General features: G+C 56.1%; 2 protein-coding genes across 8 annotated transcripts; one reads left to right on the top strand and one right to left on the bottom strand.

The window, feature by feature from the left end:
- Positions 1–463: 463 nt before the first annotated feature.
- ENTR1 (endosome associated trafficking regulator 1) lies at positions 464–6,997 on the bottom strand. Of its 6 annotated transcripts, none has more exons than XM_037007693.2 (9): positions 6,781–6,997; positions 6,472–6,621; positions 4,900–5,015; positions 4,222–4,632; positions 3,643–3,716; positions 3,191–3,302; positions 2,802–2,864; positions 2,215–2,354; positions 464–1,615 (listed from the first exon to the last, which is right to left on the bottom strand). In XM_037007693.2, the coding sequence occupies exons 1-9, from the start codon at positions 6,848–6,850 to the stop codon at positions 1,501–1,503; spliced, it is 1,251 nt and encodes a 416-aa protein (XP_036863588.2). In that variant the 5' UTR covers positions 6,851–6,997; the 3' UTR covers positions 464–1,500. The 6 variants fall into 6 exon arrangements, with proteins under 6 accessions (XP_036863588.2, XP_036863587.2, XP_036863582.2 ...); XM_037007692.2 differs by having other exon boundaries at positions 2,215–2,393; XM_037007687.2 differs by having other exon boundaries at positions 2,215–2,393; positions 6,472–6,583; positions 6,781–6,976.
- Positions 6,998–7,018: 21 nt separating this feature from the next.
- PMPCA (peptidase, mitochondrial processing subunit alpha) lies at positions 7,019–16,668 on the top strand. 2 transcript variants are annotated; one of them, XM_037007684.2, is made up of 13 exons: positions 7,019–7,167; positions 8,118–8,320; positions 8,727–8,806; positions 9,042–9,124; positions 10,567–10,661; positions 11,386–11,486; positions 11,871–12,134; positions 12,463–12,555; positions 12,636–12,754; positions 12,856–12,946; positions 13,078–13,140; positions 14,575–14,719; positions 15,633–16,668. In XM_037007684.2, the coding sequence occupies exons 1-13, from the start codon at positions 7,097–7,099 to the stop codon at positions 15,800–15,802; spliced, it is 1,578 nt and encodes a 525-aa protein (XP_036863579.2). In that variant the 5' UTR covers positions 7,019–7,096; the 3' UTR covers positions 15,803–16,668. The 2 variants fall into 2 exon arrangements, with proteins under 2 accessions (XP_036863579.2, XP_036863580.2); XM_037007685.2 differs by lacking the exon at positions 15,633–16,668 and adding an exon at positions 14,854–15,615 and having other exon boundaries at positions 14,575–14,769.
- The last annotated feature ends 69 nt before the right edge of the window (positions 16,669–16,737 follow it).

Here is a 16,737-nt window from a genome sequence, read left to right on the forward strand (position 1 = left end):
GGAGCCGTGCGGCGCGGCTCCTCCCATGCCAACGAGCTCCTCCCACACCCGGCCCGCCCCCACGGGGCGCCAAGCGCAGAGGCCGAGGTGGAGGCCAACCAATGTCTCCGCGGGGCCTGCTTTCACATCCTTAGGTGTGGGGCACTGAATCCCCCGTGCCCTCCGCAGCCCGGTCCTCCGTGGCTGCAGCAGCCACAGCAGGGGAAGATCGGGTCAGGGCTGGAGGCCACCTTCTGGCCCAGTCAGGCCCACGAGCAGGTGGCCAGAGGGGACACCAGGCTATCTGCCCCGCGCATCCCCCATCCACACTCAGGGCTGCGGTCCCGAGGCGGTGGTCTGAGTCCACCTTTGGTCTCACGGGCCAGGAGACCAATGCTTAATTTAACAGCACGAGTCACCCATCAGGATAAGGACAACAGCGGCGTGATTCTCAAGCATAAAGAACTAAATTCAGAAAATGTAGGACAGTGCATGACTTCTAGACTTTATTAAATAAACTGTCAATCTGAACAGGAGGGGAAGAGGAAATTTAAAAAAATGTCTACAGGCAAACAGCCAGAGGCATACAGTGTGTGTTACGCCTTCCCTACATCAGAGAGCAGTTGTAAAGGCACCCGGAGACCTCAAACTAACTCTAAAAGGCTCTGCACATACTCTATATTCCTGACTTCTACACGTCACTGTACAAAATGCCACTTGAAATGTATGAAAACCCTCCAGCCAAAAGCAGTTTTTTAAGTCTAAAAACCCACAAAAGGTGCATTTACATGGCTTTGCACTATGGAATGCCAGTGCTGACCTTGGTCCGTTGGAGGACAGCAGTCCCCACCAAACGGGCGTCCACACTCGGGCCACCAGCCACAGGAGCCACCCCTGTGAAGGCCACAGGCACGGACAGTGAGCCAGAGGGGGCAGAGTGGTGGCAAAAAGGCACAAGTCCCTGTCCAAGGTGATCGTTTGGTTTATGGCTCATTTAGTGTTTGTCTTTGCTCACAAAATCAAGGGCAATCGATTAGCTGTGGCTGCTGCAGCCACGGAGGACCGGGCTGCGGAGGGCACGGGGGATTCAGTGCCCCACACCTAAGGATGTGAAAGCAGGCCCCGCGGAGACATTGGTTGGCCTCCACCTCGGCCTCCTACAGTTAATGTTCTGGAATGACGATGGAAACACTACGGAACTACTGTTTTCATGTTTAGTAACCGTAACATATCACTGGCTTTTATAAAAATGTCTCCCAATCGATTAGAAACCATAAAAGAGTGGGGAGTTCACCCAGAAGGGCTGCATAGAATCTACAGGTGCAGCTCACAGGTACAGGAGCTGCTCCTCATTGCCGTTGACAACTAATACTGTTTTAGGTCATGAAATTAGTACCTCGTGATAAAATATTTTTACTACAGGTGAAGACTGCATTTTAAAGACACAATGGTGTTTTCAAATCCAGTAAGTATTGATTTCAGGATGTAAACAGCTGTGAGCTGGAAGCATCTCAGTGGTTCTCAAGACTCTGCCGTTGTCTCCTCCTTCTCCTCGTCTTTAATTTCAGAAATTCTGTCTATGGATTTAAGGATTTCAGCAACAAGATTCAATGTTTCAGCTCCAGAAACCAGCTGCCTAAAAGGAAACACGGATGTTAAATGCTGCTACAACTGTTCAACAGCGAGAACAAGCATCAAAGCCAAGAGGCTTGAGAGAAAAGTGCAGGTTTTTTAAAATCTTAGATTTACTCTGAAGAGACTGGCACTAAACCTAAGTGGAATGGGCTTAGTTATGCCCACCATGCTCCTGCTGGGCTGGGCACTGCTGTCCCTGCAGAGCTCAGCTGCAGCAGGCAGGCGATGGTGCTTATCCATGAGGGCAGCAGCTGATGCTCCAGCGTCCTCACCATGCCAAGCGCTGCACTGTGGTCGTCTATGAATTTGTTTTCTACAACTAGAGGAAATACTCCTTTTCATTTAGAACTTTGGTGTTTTGTAAGCAAAGGAGCAGAGCTTCCTGCCTGTCTGACATTAATGCTCAGGTAAGTATGGCTGTTACCATTCAAGAGCCTGCTGTCTGAGTACACATCCTGCGACCTTGGCATTAACAGATTGTCCAGCGCACTGCCCCTCCTGAAGCCCGAAAGCCCCAGCAATCTGAATACCAGTGCTAAGCGCAGTCCTTCCAGGCTACGGGCCACCTGCCAGCGCTGACCCCAGCCCCCGGGCACTCACTTTATCGAGGAATGTGCGTTGTTCATGACGACACGGAGGTTCTGCAAGGCCACATCGGTGTTCTCCTTCACCGTAGTCAGGCTGGCGCCCTGGCCGGACCGCAGGGCTTCGTTCTCCCGCCTGAAGTTAGACACCTGTGCCTGGCGGAGAGTGGTGAGCGAGTGCAAGAACCTTCCCTGCTGAACAGGGGTGCAACCCCAAACACGGCAGCTGAGGGGTGGGGGCCTGGCCCCACAGCAACAGGAGCTCCTTCCAAGTATGTGTGTGGAGGGGTGCTCCCAAGAGATATAGGTGGGCCTGACAGCGTCCTGGACTTCAGCCTATCCTCAGCACCCATCTACAGAAGTGAGAAGCCTGCCCACGTGCACAAGCCGCCCAGTAATACAGTGAGTGCCCGTGGCTCTCATCAGGTGGAAGAAACCGCACGGAACTGTTTCCCTCCTTAAGGCCCCAGAGGGCAGCGGGCGTGGTTCTGGTTTTAGGTATTCCATCTATTGGGCAGGGAAAGCCCCAGCTGATGTTTCCAGTCTTTTCTGGAAACTCCCTGAATTTGCACACACATAAAAATGTCTGAGACCTGTAATTACCTGGAGCAAGCCTTTTTCCTGTTTCAGCTTCATGACGTGATTTTCAGCCTTTACAGCCCGTTTCTGTTATCCCTCCCCAGAAAACAAAGAGCGTTACTGACATGCAATACGGGTGCAGGACCCGTCCACCCCTTCGCAGCCCCTCCGCCCTCACCCCCTTCCAGCTAGCCCAACCAGGTGGCGTGGGGCGAGGGACCCTTTCTCACAGAACCTGCACCTCTGCTAAAAGCCTCTGGGACCCACCCAGACATACACGTCCCCCCTGCCACAGCAGGGCTTGGGTCCACCCTCAGGAGTGACATGGACCCAACAAGTCACAGCGCCCACCTGGGGGAGCAGGCCTGCAGGCCGCAGCCCCCTCCCTGGGGAGAGCGGCTCTCCCCACGTACCGTCATCAGCTCCAGATTCTGCTCCACCTGCTGAACCACAGACTCCAGGTCACGGTAGTCGCTCTCCTCCTTGATCACCTTTGCTTCTAGTTTCCTCTCCAGCGTCCTCACCCTCATGAGAAACACAGAGCCCTTCATGACTCAGGGGGGCAACGCTAAGGCAGCTTCTCAAAGGCGTTTTAATTGGGTTGATTTGCTGAGAACCCTAGGAGCCCATTGTTCTGGGATGACCTCAGCGAGGGCACCCTCAGCGGTCAGCTCGTCAGCCGCAGTTGGTTTTGGTCTAATGTTTAAAATAAGCTTTTACACAGAACACAGGAACCATGTTCAATGCTGAGGATTTACATACAATAAAACCCAGCTCAACTCAACTCTAATCACTTCATTATCTTTTAAAAATTGGCCGTGTTGAAGATGTTTTGAATTGTGATCCTAACTAAAAGCTTACATACATTTCTGTTTGAGTTTCAGAGAAGCTCTGAACCTCAGTCAGCTTTCTTCTTAGCTTAGAATTTTCATCTTTCAGCTGTAGAGAAAGAAAATCCTTATTAGAAACTCAGTATGTCTCACTCAAAAGGGGTCTGTCATCTGCAATTTGGCTCTGGAACTTCTTCATAAACAGGAATATTCTAGAGTCAACCTATAATCTGCTTACAGAGAAAAACCAAGAATAAAAATGTCTACTTTTTAAGGGCCTATGATCACAGACTCTTGTTTCACTTTTCACAGGTGCAAAGTCTCCTGAAGGCCTCAAAAATCTCCTCTACTCAGAGCACTTGGCAACATGTCCTGAGCTGATGGCCAGACCGTATGCTTTTCGGAGAGGACAGCCCTTTGAGGGCCTCAACTGTTTCAGTTCACGCCCCAGAAGGGCCACACTCCACAGCCCTTCAGAGGCAGCTATGCTGACAGAGGTGACTGGGCAGCACAAGGAGAGACAAGCAGATTGCTGCACCCAACCTGCAGCCAAAGCTCCAGGCCACCAGTCTCCTCTGAGCCTCTCAGATGCTGCCACACAGCCCCTCACTTACTGCTTCGTAACTTATCTGCAGTGTCCGAAGGTGCCTGTCCCCCAGCGTCTCTCCGTGGGCTGTGAAGTCTGCACTGGGGCTCCCCACCGGAGAGACACGAGAGTCGGAGCCACTCAGTGTCCACGGGTGCAGAGCATCGGGCCCCACCAGCTCTGATGGGTCGGAAAAAAAGGAGACGTATGTGCCACAGGGTGACGTGCTGGCAGTGGCCCTTGAGGAGTGGGTCTGCTCCACAGTGGATGGAAGATAGGCCCCATTCCACCCATTGTCCTCATCCTCATCGTCCGCATCCAGGAGGTCACCAGCTCCTGTTAGATCTTCAAAAAACGGCTGCTGATAATCCAGATCATATGCCGTGGTTTGGGAGGTTGGGGAGCTGTGGTCCAGCCCCAGCAAGTGCCTCGTGGCTTCCTAAAGGAATGGTGGGAGGCAGGGCTCAGGCCCAGAAGCCACTGCAGACCTTTCTTTCTGGATACTCACCACCGGGACAAAAAGGGAGGCCCAATCTCATTCACCAGGAAATCTCCCCAACCCACACGACCTCCCCACTCGTCTTGGCACTGCCTTGCCCGCCCCGTGACTCCTGCACTGTCTCCTCCAAAGGTGCGAGCAACCCGAGAGAGGTGCTCTGGAGGCCTTTTCTGTCTGAGGTCACTGTATACAACTCCTCAGGTTTACCTTTGGGTAGATTCTACGCTTGGTTGTGTCCTCTTTCGACAGGCTGAGGTTCTTAGTTTTTAGAAACTCTTTAAAGGAGAAGGGATTTGCCTCTTCAAGGTCTTTAAGCTTATCATCTGAAATAATAATGGATGTCAACAGGTGCAGTCTCCTCAAGGTCACTAAGAGATCATTTCTCTTGCCAGAACATGACCACATCTAAAATCTTGAATGCCACCCGTTGTTCCACCAGAGCTCAGTGACACTAGGAAATGAGAAAGCTGGCCAACGGCAGCTCTCCTTCTGCGTGCTGAGTTCTCCCTCCCAATCCCAACCCCGGTTCCCATTCCTTGTTGCCCATGGAGACAACCTGGGAATCTTTAGACCACGATGTGCTTCCCCTCCCACGTGGACTGCTGGTTAGTCTGCGGCACAGCCTCCACCGGGGGCTGTCAGAGGCCCAAAGGGGCAGCCATACTGGGGATCACTGCTCAGCCTCTCCTTTTCCCTACCCAAACACCCACCTCTCCCTTCTCTCTCCCCACTTCCTTCCTGCTCTCAGTACCAAACTGGCCAATTCGGTCACCAGTTACCTAAGTCCATGTGCCAACTGTTCGTGGTTCACTCACGTAATCCTGGCACTCACGGTCTCCTCAGACCTCCCAGCTGCAGCCCCCACCTCCCCGTGTCCCTGGGCCCATGCTCCTCATACATCAGGGGCTCCTGTGCCCAGTTTGCTCCAGGTGTGCTAGTTACAGGCTGTCAAACCAACAACTTGCAATTGGACACGTGCCTGGCACTGCATGTCAGAGAGAAAAAGAAAAGATTGCAGAACTGCTCCACCTCCAAAATGCATCTCCTGGGCTCCTGATGGGCCTTGCTTAGCACCTAACCCCTTTCCGAAGCCAAAATCTACAGAGACACCATCACACCATCATGACCACTTTTTTTTTTGACAAGAGGTCCCTATTACAGTGGTTCTCATATTCTGGGGAACTTTTTAAAAACCGAAGCTCCAGGCTCCTGCCCCTGGAGATGGTTTGACTTCCAAAGGGCCCTGCCATCTGTGATTCTGAAAAAGCACCCAGTGGGTTTTGATGTTCAAGGGCTGTGCATATCCCCCCATGCCTTGTGATACCTCCTGAGTGCCTCTGTGAGTTGCCAATAGCCCCTCAGACCCTTGATGCTTAAATGCTTGCTGCGCACCCTGGACAGCTGGCAGTGTAGCTGCTCAGGGAGGAGTAACTGACGCCGGTCACTGCCAGCTGCTAGATGGCTTCCATCACGACCTACTGGACGAAGACTTCCTTTCCATCCCCACCACCACCTGGAAGGGAGGTGGCTTCCTATGTTCCCACTGGGTATACCTCCATTGTGGCACCTTGCCACCCCATACTGAATTGTCTGGGGCAGGGGTGTCCCCAAAACTAGACTGTGAGGTCCTAGCGGGCGGAACCACTCTGCACCTTGTATTCCTGGTGCCTGGCAGGCAGTGGCTCTCAGTGCTCACTGCTGGGTAAAGGGGCGAGTCACTGCTACAGCCAGGGACCTACGGTAGTGCGGGTGCATGGGTCCCTGCGGCTTGTCTCTCACCTGTGCCTCCAACGGAAGCTAGCACTGGACTGGGTACATAGCACATAAACGTCGGCCGAATGCCGAAGAAGTGGGAGTCCAGATCCCTGCCACGGGGGCGCTCACAGCCTAGCTGGGGGAGACAGGACCGGCGCTCATAGAACGCTGGAGCTGTAATAACAAGAGCGACTTCACCGCGCGCTCTGCGTGCCCGCCTGGGCGGGACCTCACGGGGGCGAGGGGCCCCGGGGTGGGGCGCGGCCGCTCGGCTGGACGGCCCCGGCCCCCAGCCCCACGACCCAGCTGCCCGGCCCGGCCCCCGCCACTCACCATCAGGAATGGTGAGGCTCTGGGCTCGCGACAGCGGAGGGAAGCCCGGACGACGCGCATAGCCCGCCATCGCCGCGGACCCGGCAGCGCCGGCCCTCCCTAGCCCGACAGCAGCGGCTCCATGGCCCCGGCTCTGCCCACGCCGCGGGCCGAAGTGCCCGCACCCGCCGCCCACCCGCCGTTTCGAGCCTCGGGCCGCGGCTTCCGCTCTGCGCACCGGAAGCTCGAGTCGCAGCGCCGCGGGCCCGTGCCAAGTGGGCGGGATGTCGTGGAAGGAAGCGGAAGTGACGACAGAGGCGGCGGGCGGAGACACGAGATGGCGGCTATGTTGCTGGCGGCGACGCGGCTGTTGCGAGGCTCGGGCCCCTGGCGCCGCTCGCGTCCGAGGTGAGCCGAGAGCGGGCCGAGGGGCGGCCGGCGGCCGTGTCCCGGGGCGGTTCGCGTCCCAACGGACGTTCTGCCCGTGGCTTCCCCGCTCCCAGGCGCGGCGTCGCGCGGTCGGGCTCGGACCGCGGGGCCCCGGCCTCGTCCCCGGAGCGACTGGGGCGCCTCCCCTCGGGCGTCCCGGGCCTCAGGCCCCGGCCGCCGCTCATTCCCCGGCCGCCGAGCCTCTCCCCCGCTCTCCCGGCCAGCGGGCCCCGTCCCGGGCCGCGTGACGCGTTAGCCTGGGCGCCTTCAGGCCCGCAGAGCCGCGGTTCCGCCCGCCCTGGGGCCGGGCCCCGGACGGCTGGGCCGCGTCTCTGCGGTACCCGGCGTCTCCAGCGCCCGCCGCCCTCCCGCGCAGGCGGCCGGGCCCCTCGTGCAGGCGCAGCTGGCCTCGGCCGCGCCCGTTGCTGTCCCCGCGCAGTGGCCACAGACAGTAGCACAGTCAGCAGCCCCTTAAATGCCCTTAAGTAAGCAAGCAGCGTTCAGTGGCAGAAAGTAACGGAAAGTACAGGTAAAACGACGAGGGGTAGCTGCCGTCCGAGGACGTGGTACTCGAGCCAAGAGATGGTGGGAAGCGTCCCGCCAGGGGCACGGTGCCGGTGGGCGCGCGGCAGGCCGGACAGGGGACAGACGCCCGGCCAAGGGCTGTGGCGACCCGCCGCCTCCGTCGGAGCGAGGCGCTGTCGTCGCTGTCGCACAGAGATGGCAGGGAGTCCCTGGGTAGAGCCCGAGTTTGCACCCAGCGATGGGGCTCTCGATCATGCTCCGCGTTGTCTCTCGAGTGTAGAAAAGGTCCTCCAGAAAGGGAGGTGTTGCCTGCAAGGCAGACGGAATGCGCCCGACGGCGCCTGAGCGGCCACCACGGGCCCGGTGCCTGGGTCTTGCGTGACCGCCAGCCGCCCCCCTTTCAGCCCCGGAGCCCCCGCGCACAGACCGTTCAGCAGCGGCGGTGCCTGTCCCGACATCCCGCTCTCGTCGCCCTTACCTGGAGTACCAAAGCCCGTCTTCGCTGCAGTTGATGGACAGGAAAAGTTTGAAACCAGAGTCACCACACTGGACAATGGGCTTCGCGTGGCATCCCAAAATAAGTTTGGGCAGTTCTGTACGGTGGGAAGTAAGTACTGTTGGTGCGGCTTCGGGTGGCCCGTTTGTTTTACCACCGCGCGCTTCCGTGGGCTGTCGCAATGAGGACATCCTCTAAGAATTGTATTCGTGAGGGGGAGCATGGTATGAGGTCTGAAAACTACGAACCATGGCCAATTTGGGGGTGGTGTTTTCCCTTTTTCTACCTTTCATTCTAAAAGTTTACCACCACGGATAAATAGGCACATCCGTAACTGTTGGCGAATGCTTATAGCTGTGTGACTGTTCTCGTGATCAAGATAACGATCCATTACATGTCCGTCACCCTCCTGTAATTCAATTTTGCTGCTTAGTCATTTGTGATTTTGAAAGGTTTCTCGATTAAACTTCACTTTTGAACATTTGACTTAACTTGTCCATTTTTTTTTTATTGCCAGTTCTTATTAATTCAGGATCAAGATATGAAGCAAAATATCTTAGTGGAATTGCTCACTTTCTGGAAAAATTGGCATTTTCGGTCAGTGTCCAATCTGTGATTTTTGAGACTATATTTGGGAAGAATCAAGTTTCGCATTTTTAGAATGGTTATTTTGATGAATGGTTAAGTTGCCAAGTTAATGTTAACGAGCGATCTTGAAGTTAAAAAATAATTTGAATTTCATGTGTTCTTTGAAAGAAAAAGTAAGTTTTCTTCTTAACTGTATTTTAGGAATTGCTTATCTTGATTAGTTTTTTTCTTTGCTTTTTACTAGTCTACTGATCGATTTGACAGCAAGGATGAGATTCTGCTTACCTTGGAAAAGCATGGGGGTATCTGTGACTGCCAGACGTCAAGGTACTCCAGTTTTCACTTTAAGAGCTTGTTTTGCAATCACATGGAACTTTCTCATCCTTGGTCAGAGTCCCACTGAGCCCCTCCCACCAGAGAGGCTCTGGAGGTTATGGTGAGCCAGCGCTGGCCTAGGTGGAGTTGGGTGGAGAATTGGATGGGCAAAGCCCACAGGTGGTGACACTTACACAGAGGAGCACGCTTCAAGGGCCACGAAGTCCCCAGGAGGCTGCTGGCTGGGCACTGGGGATGCAAAGCAGGCCCTGCCCCAAGATGCTCACAGATCAGGCCGAGTGCTGCACCACAGGTGATGGACCCAAGAACCAGGAGCTAGGGGTGGTGGGAGCGTGGGGGGAAAGCAGCTGGCCAGGTCTGGGGTCAGGAAAGGAGTGATAGCAGGTGATGTTGGGGCTGGTCCTAGAAGGAGTTTGCCAGACAGAGCAAGGGGTGGAGTGGGCGGCATGGCACAGGCCAGGGAGCAGTCCTGACTGGGGAGAGTGTGAGGTCCCGGATGCAGCTGGGGTGCAGACTGGGTAGGGGCGCTGTAGACAAGGGTAGGTGGTGGATGCCCCACATGGAGCCCCTCAGAATGCTCTTCTCAGATCAGTGTGAGATGGGTGTACAGAGATCACACTTCTTTCAGAGGTTGATTATTTACATCTGGATGCTGGAAAAGTACACTAAGAGATTGGAGGCAGCTTTTTCACATTTTCAAAAAAGGTTCATTGGAAATTGGAGGCTTCCAGCTGCCTGTGTGCAGAGTCTGCACTCAGGGCCTAGTGTGTGAGACTTTCTGTGTTCTTGCCTCAGATCTTGTCTTCCCAGGCAGCTCCTCCTTGGGGCAGGCAGGCAGTATCCTGACCCCCACAGCCCACTCTTCCCTTCAGGCTGCTGTCCTACCCTCCCCATGCAGTGCTGTGGCCTCGCTGAGAGCCACCCTTCTGCAGACACACTGGTGGCCATGTCCCCTTTCAGGCTTGGTGGAGTCCATGTGGCCTTGTGTTGGTTCCTCAGTCTCCTGCCCCACCTCAGGCTCTGGTTGGTCTGCTTGTGCCAGCCTGGCTGACTCACTGGGCACATCTGCTTGCAGTGCCTCTGCTGGGGCTAGTGCTCTGGCCTGTCAGTCCCCCCAGCCAATGAAGCCAAACATGCTTCCATACCCTGCAGTCAGTCCATGTAGCAGACACGCAGAAAGCACAGGTATGAAGTGGCCCACGGTGGAGGGAGCTGTGCTGGTAGGGACCGAGGCCTGGCTCTGCCCATCTCGGCTGAATAGCACCTTTCACTCCAGCACTCAGCCAGGGTCAGGGTTGGCCCACTGGGAGTCACTCTAAGATGGGAAAGGCAAAAGCACCAAGCCTGTGCCGATCCTTAATGCAAATCGATGAAAACATCCCTGCTGGCTTGTGTCTGCTGCGACCTTAGTGCCTGGCATTGTGTCTTTCCAGAGACACCACCATGTATGCTGTGTCTGCTGACTCTAAAGGCCTGGACACAGTGGTCGGCTTGCTGGCTGACGTGGTCCTGCACCCCAGGCTGACAGGTATGTCTGGGCTGTCCGAGGGGTCTGGGCTGGACTGGAGGTGTGTGGAGGCCGCCCCTGGAAAGAGCACTGTATTCTCTGTCCTTTGGCATTTCTAGAGAAATTGGTTCTTTGGTTTCAGAAAGGCATCGCAGACTGTCTTTGAATGCCCTGACTGGCACACCACTAAAAATGTCCTTGTGCCAGCCTATGCTCCCCGTCCTTGGCCTTGCAGACGCGGGACTCTGAGCTCCGTGCCAGCAGGGGGCCAGGAGAGAGGGCCGTGCTGAGTGCTCCAGGCAGCCTAACGGTCCTCTCGCAGCAGCCTGGCCTTCGCTTTCTAAGACTGCACTCGTCCCAGTGAGCTGGTGAAACAGCACCTGGTGCTGGGCGTGGCTTTGTGTTCTGAGCACCTCAACATCCAGTGTCCTCTTACCCTCACAGCAGCACTCCGGACAGACAGGTCAGGGCCCTGCGTGCCTCTCTGGGGAGTAAGCCAAGGCTCAGAGCAGGTCCAGGTGGTTGCTTCGTGACAGCCAGATGAGCGGCCTGATGCCTACAGGTCCCTGCCCACAAGGCGCACGCTCCCCCTTGCTCCCACAACTGCCCCTGGGTCTGCCCTTGGTGAAGGCAGAGGAGACTGCGCACATCCAGCGACCACCAACAGCCCAGCTTGGCAGCTCGTGCCCGGCGCGGCCTCCACCCTGGCCTGCGCGGTCTGAGTCCCGTGTTGGGTTCCTCGCAGATGAGGAGCTTGAGATGGCGCGAATGGCTGTTCGGTTTGAGCTGGAGGACCTCAGTATGCGGCCGGACCCAGAGCCGCTTCTCACGGAGATGGTTCACGAGGTAAAACAGGCCCCCCAGCACCCCACCTCCCCCTGGTGGCCCTCCTGAGCCCCGCAGTCGAGCGGGTGCTTGCTGCCTGATGTCATCCCTGCATGTTATGGGTGTTGATGGAACATTCTTAATTTCTGGAGCTGCTGTTGATACAAGTCCTTGATTTTCCAATTCTTACAGTAACAGGATCCTTCCCACTCCATCTCTAGAATGAGTTTTATTTCAGTTTAATGAGTTTTCACTTTGGGGAGGTAGGTTTTACTATTGCTATGAACACAAGAAACTGCTGCTGCCAAACCGTAGCTAAAAAAAGCAGCTGGTGGGCTGCCCCTCAAGTGAGGTCCCTGGTTGTGTCCACCTTGTCACCTGTGCTTCCCTTGTGCCCTTTCTCAGGCCGCTTATAGGGAAAACACGGTTGGCCTTCACCGCTTCTGCCCCGCAGAAAATATCGCAAAGATTGACCGGGAGGTGCTCCACTCGTATCTGAGGAACTACTACACCCCCGATCGCATGGTTCTGGCCGGGGTGGGCGTGGAGCACGCGCACCTGGTGGAATGTGCCAGAAGGCACCTCCTGGGAGCCCGGCCGGCCTGGGGAAGCGAGGGGGTTGCAGACGTTGATAGATCCGTGGCACAGTACACTGGGGGCGCTGTCAAGGTAAAGATCCCACACCCTGAGTTACAAGTGCCTTTCCAACTTCTGTTCTTGGTGTTTTTGTACTTTTCTGAAGGCGTTAGAACTGACAGGCCTTGCCTGAATACAGGTTCTGGTCTCAGAGTGATGCCTGTCACCTTTCTGGAATCAAGAGCTTCTCAGAGCTGAGTTTGGCTCAAGCAGAAGGCCAAGGATAGTTTTTGTCCCAGAGGGAGGGACCAGCGTTTGCACTGATTCCTGCAGCATCATTTTTAAGATTATCTGACCCGAGCAGTGTGCAAGCCAAGTTGTTTTTTGCACAGGCACACTCATTTGTTTTTCTTGGTTACAGCTAGAAAAAGACATGTCCAACGTCAGCCTGGGCCCAGCACCGTTCCCCGAGCTCACACACATCATGATAGGACTGGAGAGCTGTTCTTTCTTGGTAAGCCCCGGCTGGGCCCCACAGCCGGTCCTGAAGCCAGGAGTCACCTCTGCTGAGCTCTGCCCTCCCGTCTCCTGCAGGAGGAAGACTTCATCCCCTTTGCCGTGCTGAACATGATGATGGGAGGTGGGGGCTCCTTCTCGGCCGGTGGTCCTGGCAAGGGCATGTTTACCAGGCTGTACCTCAACGTGCTCAACAGGTAGGCCTTCCGCCTGCTGTCCCCGGGGTCGCCAGGCCCAGCTGTGGGCACTTCTGGGTTTGATACCACCTAGCGAGTGTCCCTTTCTCCATGTTCCCCAGGCACCACTGGATGTACAATGCGACCTCCTACCACCATAGCTACGAGGACACGGGCCTCCTGTGTATCCACGCCAGTGCTGACCCAAGACAGGTGAGGGCCGGGGTCGAGCCAGCCTCCACTCCCTTCACAGTTCGTGTCGGTGTGAAGCTGCTCGTGCAGATTGGGTAAAAAAGGCTGTTGGGTTCAGTTCATACTGTTCATCTCCATGCTGTCTCTCATAGGTTCGAGAAATGGTAGAAATCATCACAAAGGAATTCATTTTAATGGCTGGAACCGTGGATGGGGTAAGTGGGGGGCACAGCATGGTGCCATTTCCACGTCTCCCCCAGCATTGGACGGTGAAGAACATGGCGTTGGGGGTTGGCAGGGGGCCTGCTCCCTGTGTCTCCAGCCCCAGTATCTCAGCAGCCCAGGGGTGACCCCGGCCTCCAGCTAAGCTGCTCCTGTGGGGAGCCCCACTCCCTCTCCCAGCACTCTGCTCGGCTCACGTCCACTGACCAGTCCTGTGAGCCCCCCCGTGTCCTTTTTCAGCTTTACTGGAAGAAATGCCACAGAGAGTCTGTCTGCCCTCCTCCCCCACCCTGCAGGACAGTCCGGACCAGGGCGGCAGCGTGGAGAGCGCGGGCCTCGGGCTGCCACTGTGACCCGGCATCTTTCTAGCTTTCTCCCGACTCTGTTTCATGTCTTGACCTCAGCTTCTGTTTCCTCTTCTTTTGCTGATTTTTGGTACCTCATGTGTTTAGAAACCTTGTTACTTTCTGGACCAGAACTGGCAAAAGTAAGATTCTGTGCGCATGGGAAGTAACAGTGAGGTTGTGCGCGGACGGGCCGTCTCTCGGCCGGCCGTGTGCTGCATCTTGCTGTTCTGCACGTCCCGTGTTTCCTGCTGGAATCACACACTCCCTTTTTAATTAAAAAGAGACATTATTTAAAACATAAAGACATGTTTTAAGACCTGGGTGTTAGTGTTTCAGTGCTGACGCGAAGCCAGTTTGAGACGAGCTGTAAGGATCTGCCTGATCCTTACTTTTTACAAAAGTAAAAATGACATGTCTTAAATTAGGAATTATTGTGCTTAAGAAATGATGCAGAATCTCAACAGCTGGTGTATTTCCAGTGCCTGTTCCTCGAAGTCTGGTAGCTCCCAGGTTCACTGGCATGGCTGTCCTTGCCCGGTTCCCTTTCTGTGCCCGCAAATACAGGCCGAACTCGAGGAACGTAATTTGCTGGAGCCACAAAGTTTTGAATTTCATACTTGGTGAGAGAGGCTCAAGATAAAGTTGGTTGGTTGAGCTGGCTCCCTGAGTTCCCAGGCAGCGTGGTGGACACAGCTGCCCAGGCCCTGCCCCGGGGGGTCTGCCAGAGCCCTGGAGTCTCTACTGAATTTCCTCTCCTTGTGACTGCCACTTCCCCTGTGAGGCCAGCTTTGGGGTCCTGGATTTTGGGTGTTTGGCGGTTTATACCTCTCATGCTGTATGACAAACCTTAAACATAAGAAAAAACTCGGGGGAAGCACGTCTCGTCCTTACTTCCGGTGTGGCAGAGGGCCCGCCCAGGAACGGCAGAGGAGGGGGAAGCGCGGCAGGGTCAGCCCGTGGCCGGAGCTGTTGGCTTGTTCCGCCGCGGATGAGCGGAAGGCCTCTCGCTAGGACACACTTCGGGCAGCCCCCGTGCTGGCTGTGCTGCGTGTGACCTGGTGCCGCCGGGTGCCCCCGCAGGTGGAGCTGGAGCGAGCCAAGACGCAGCTGATGTCCATGCTCATGATGAACCTGGAGTCCAGGCCCGTGATTTTCGAGGACGTGGGGAGGCAGGTGCTGGCCGCCCGCTCCAGAAAGCTGCCCCACGAGCTGTGCGCGCTCATCCGTGAGTACCGTGCTCACAGGCAGGCTGACGATGGCCTCGGGCAGGCTCAGGTGGGACTTGCTGTCCCTCCTAGGAGGGGTGTTGGGCCCTGGGTGGGCGTGGCTCCCACACCCACAAGCCTGCCTTCCTCACAGGTCCTGCACCCCAGCTGCCCCCGCTTTCTGCCCCCTCACAACTAGGCCATGTGCCACCACTCCAGGTTTCACAGCGGGGTCTGGGAGTGCGCGAACGCACCCGGCGCAGCCCAGGTTCAGCTTAGCTTCTTCAGATCCAGAGGGTCCGAGACCGCAGAAGGGTCAGGCCAGCGCGCTGTTGCACTGTGGGTCACCGTCGGTTGCTTCCTCAGCCTCAGTCCTGCTGGGCACGGCACTTTCACCCACACGTGGAGCCCTGTCCCCCTTGGGGGCCCCCCTTCGTCCCTCGAGTCCTCTTCCTCGGTAGCAGAGTGGACCTGCTGGTCGGCGTGGCTCCTGGGTTCCCTGTGCAGCCCGTCAGCCCCTTTTCTGGCCTGGATGCCTGAGGACTTTTGTCTTTACTTTTTTTTTTTCCTTCCCTGCAGACACATCCTGTAGGTAACTCATGGGATGAGGAGCTTTTTCTTTTTTAAATACACCAGTGCCTCTTAGGGTGGGCATGTTTTTATGCATTTTAAAATAATCTTAAGCTATTGACTTTAACCTGTAAGAAAAACACTGTCATTTCATCCTGATTCACACTGCAGTCCCTATGTGGCTGCTTCCGAACCCTCGGGGGTTCTCAGCACCCCTCCCCCGAAGGTGGTGGGGACAATGGCAGATTGGTGACCACCCCTAAACCCCCTCCCCAATCCATCTTGTGACCACAGCTGGGCCGTGCAGAGGAATGGAACCAGAGCGGGCGGCAGGTGTTCCCCCGATGTCCTTTTGATCTCTAGGTAATGTGAGGCCGGAAGACATCAAAAGAGTTGCTTCCAAAATGCTGCGCGGGAAGCCTGCGGTGGCCGCCCTGGGCGATCTGACTGACCTGCCGACTTACGAGCACATCCAGGCCGCGCTGTTGAGCAAAGACGGGCGCCTCCCTCGGATGTACCGGCTCTTCCGGTAGAGGCCCCCCAAGATCCCACACAGAACAAGGGCTACAGAGAGCAGAACGTTCTATACACGTCTTTGGATGCGAATTTAGTGCAAACTGTGGGAGCCTTCCCTTAACCGTGGGCAGGGTCAGGCCGCCCGAGCACAGCTCTTTTCCGATCCTCCAGAATTGAACGTGCCAATGAAAGTCCACCTTCGCCTCTGCAGCTGGACACAGGTTTGAGGCACCGAGGGCAGCAAGCTGTGCTGCCATAACCAGGCTTGCATCTGGCCTCCCAGGAGTCTCGGCAGCGGGTGTCCCGCCAGGGTCCTGAGACTTGCTGTCCTCAAGAAGGGAAGCATCAAACCGTCCCGTCAGAGGCCGGGGGGCCTGTGACCTCTCGAAGTGCACAGCCTGCATAGAGGGGCACGGCCACACCTGGCTGGGGTGCCACCACTCCACTAGGAGGGGGGACATGTTTCTTTCCTTGGTGCTGTCCTTCACCTTGAAGGGTTAGTTCAGGCTGGTCTGTGCAGCAGCCTTAGGGGGGCTTGGAAGTGGGGGTTTCATCTAATTGAAGGTTGGTGGCTGCAGCAGAGCCTGTGAACAGCTAAGAGGCAGGCAGATGGAGGTGCTCTAGGGTCCACGGGTGTGTGGACAGCTCGAGAGAGCCAAGGGGCAGTGACTGGGGGTAGAAGATAGTTGGCTTCATGGTTCTCAGACTTAAACACCCATGGGGCCCGGAATGCAGGGTGGGACAGCCTCAGGGAGTGGCTGCCACATCGCAGTGCAGTTGGGAGCGCTGTGCTGGGCGGCCCAGCCTCCACAGCGCAGATGGGAGAGGGCAGGATGTTTTAAGGAAGCCTAAATAAACATTTAGAGGTACTTCTGTTACTTAATCCACTTGCTTTGCCAGGGCTTGCTGTATTTCGATGCCTTTACAACGTGCTCCGGGGGCACGGCACTGC

This window comes from Manis javanica, chromosome 2 (genome assembly GCF_040802235.1).
Source record: "Manis javanica isolate MJ-LG chromosome 2, MJ_LKY, whole genome shotgun sequence".
In the NCBI taxonomy this organism is placed as follows: Eukaryota; Metazoa; Chordata; class Mammalia; order Pholidota; family Manidae; genus Manis; species Manis javanica.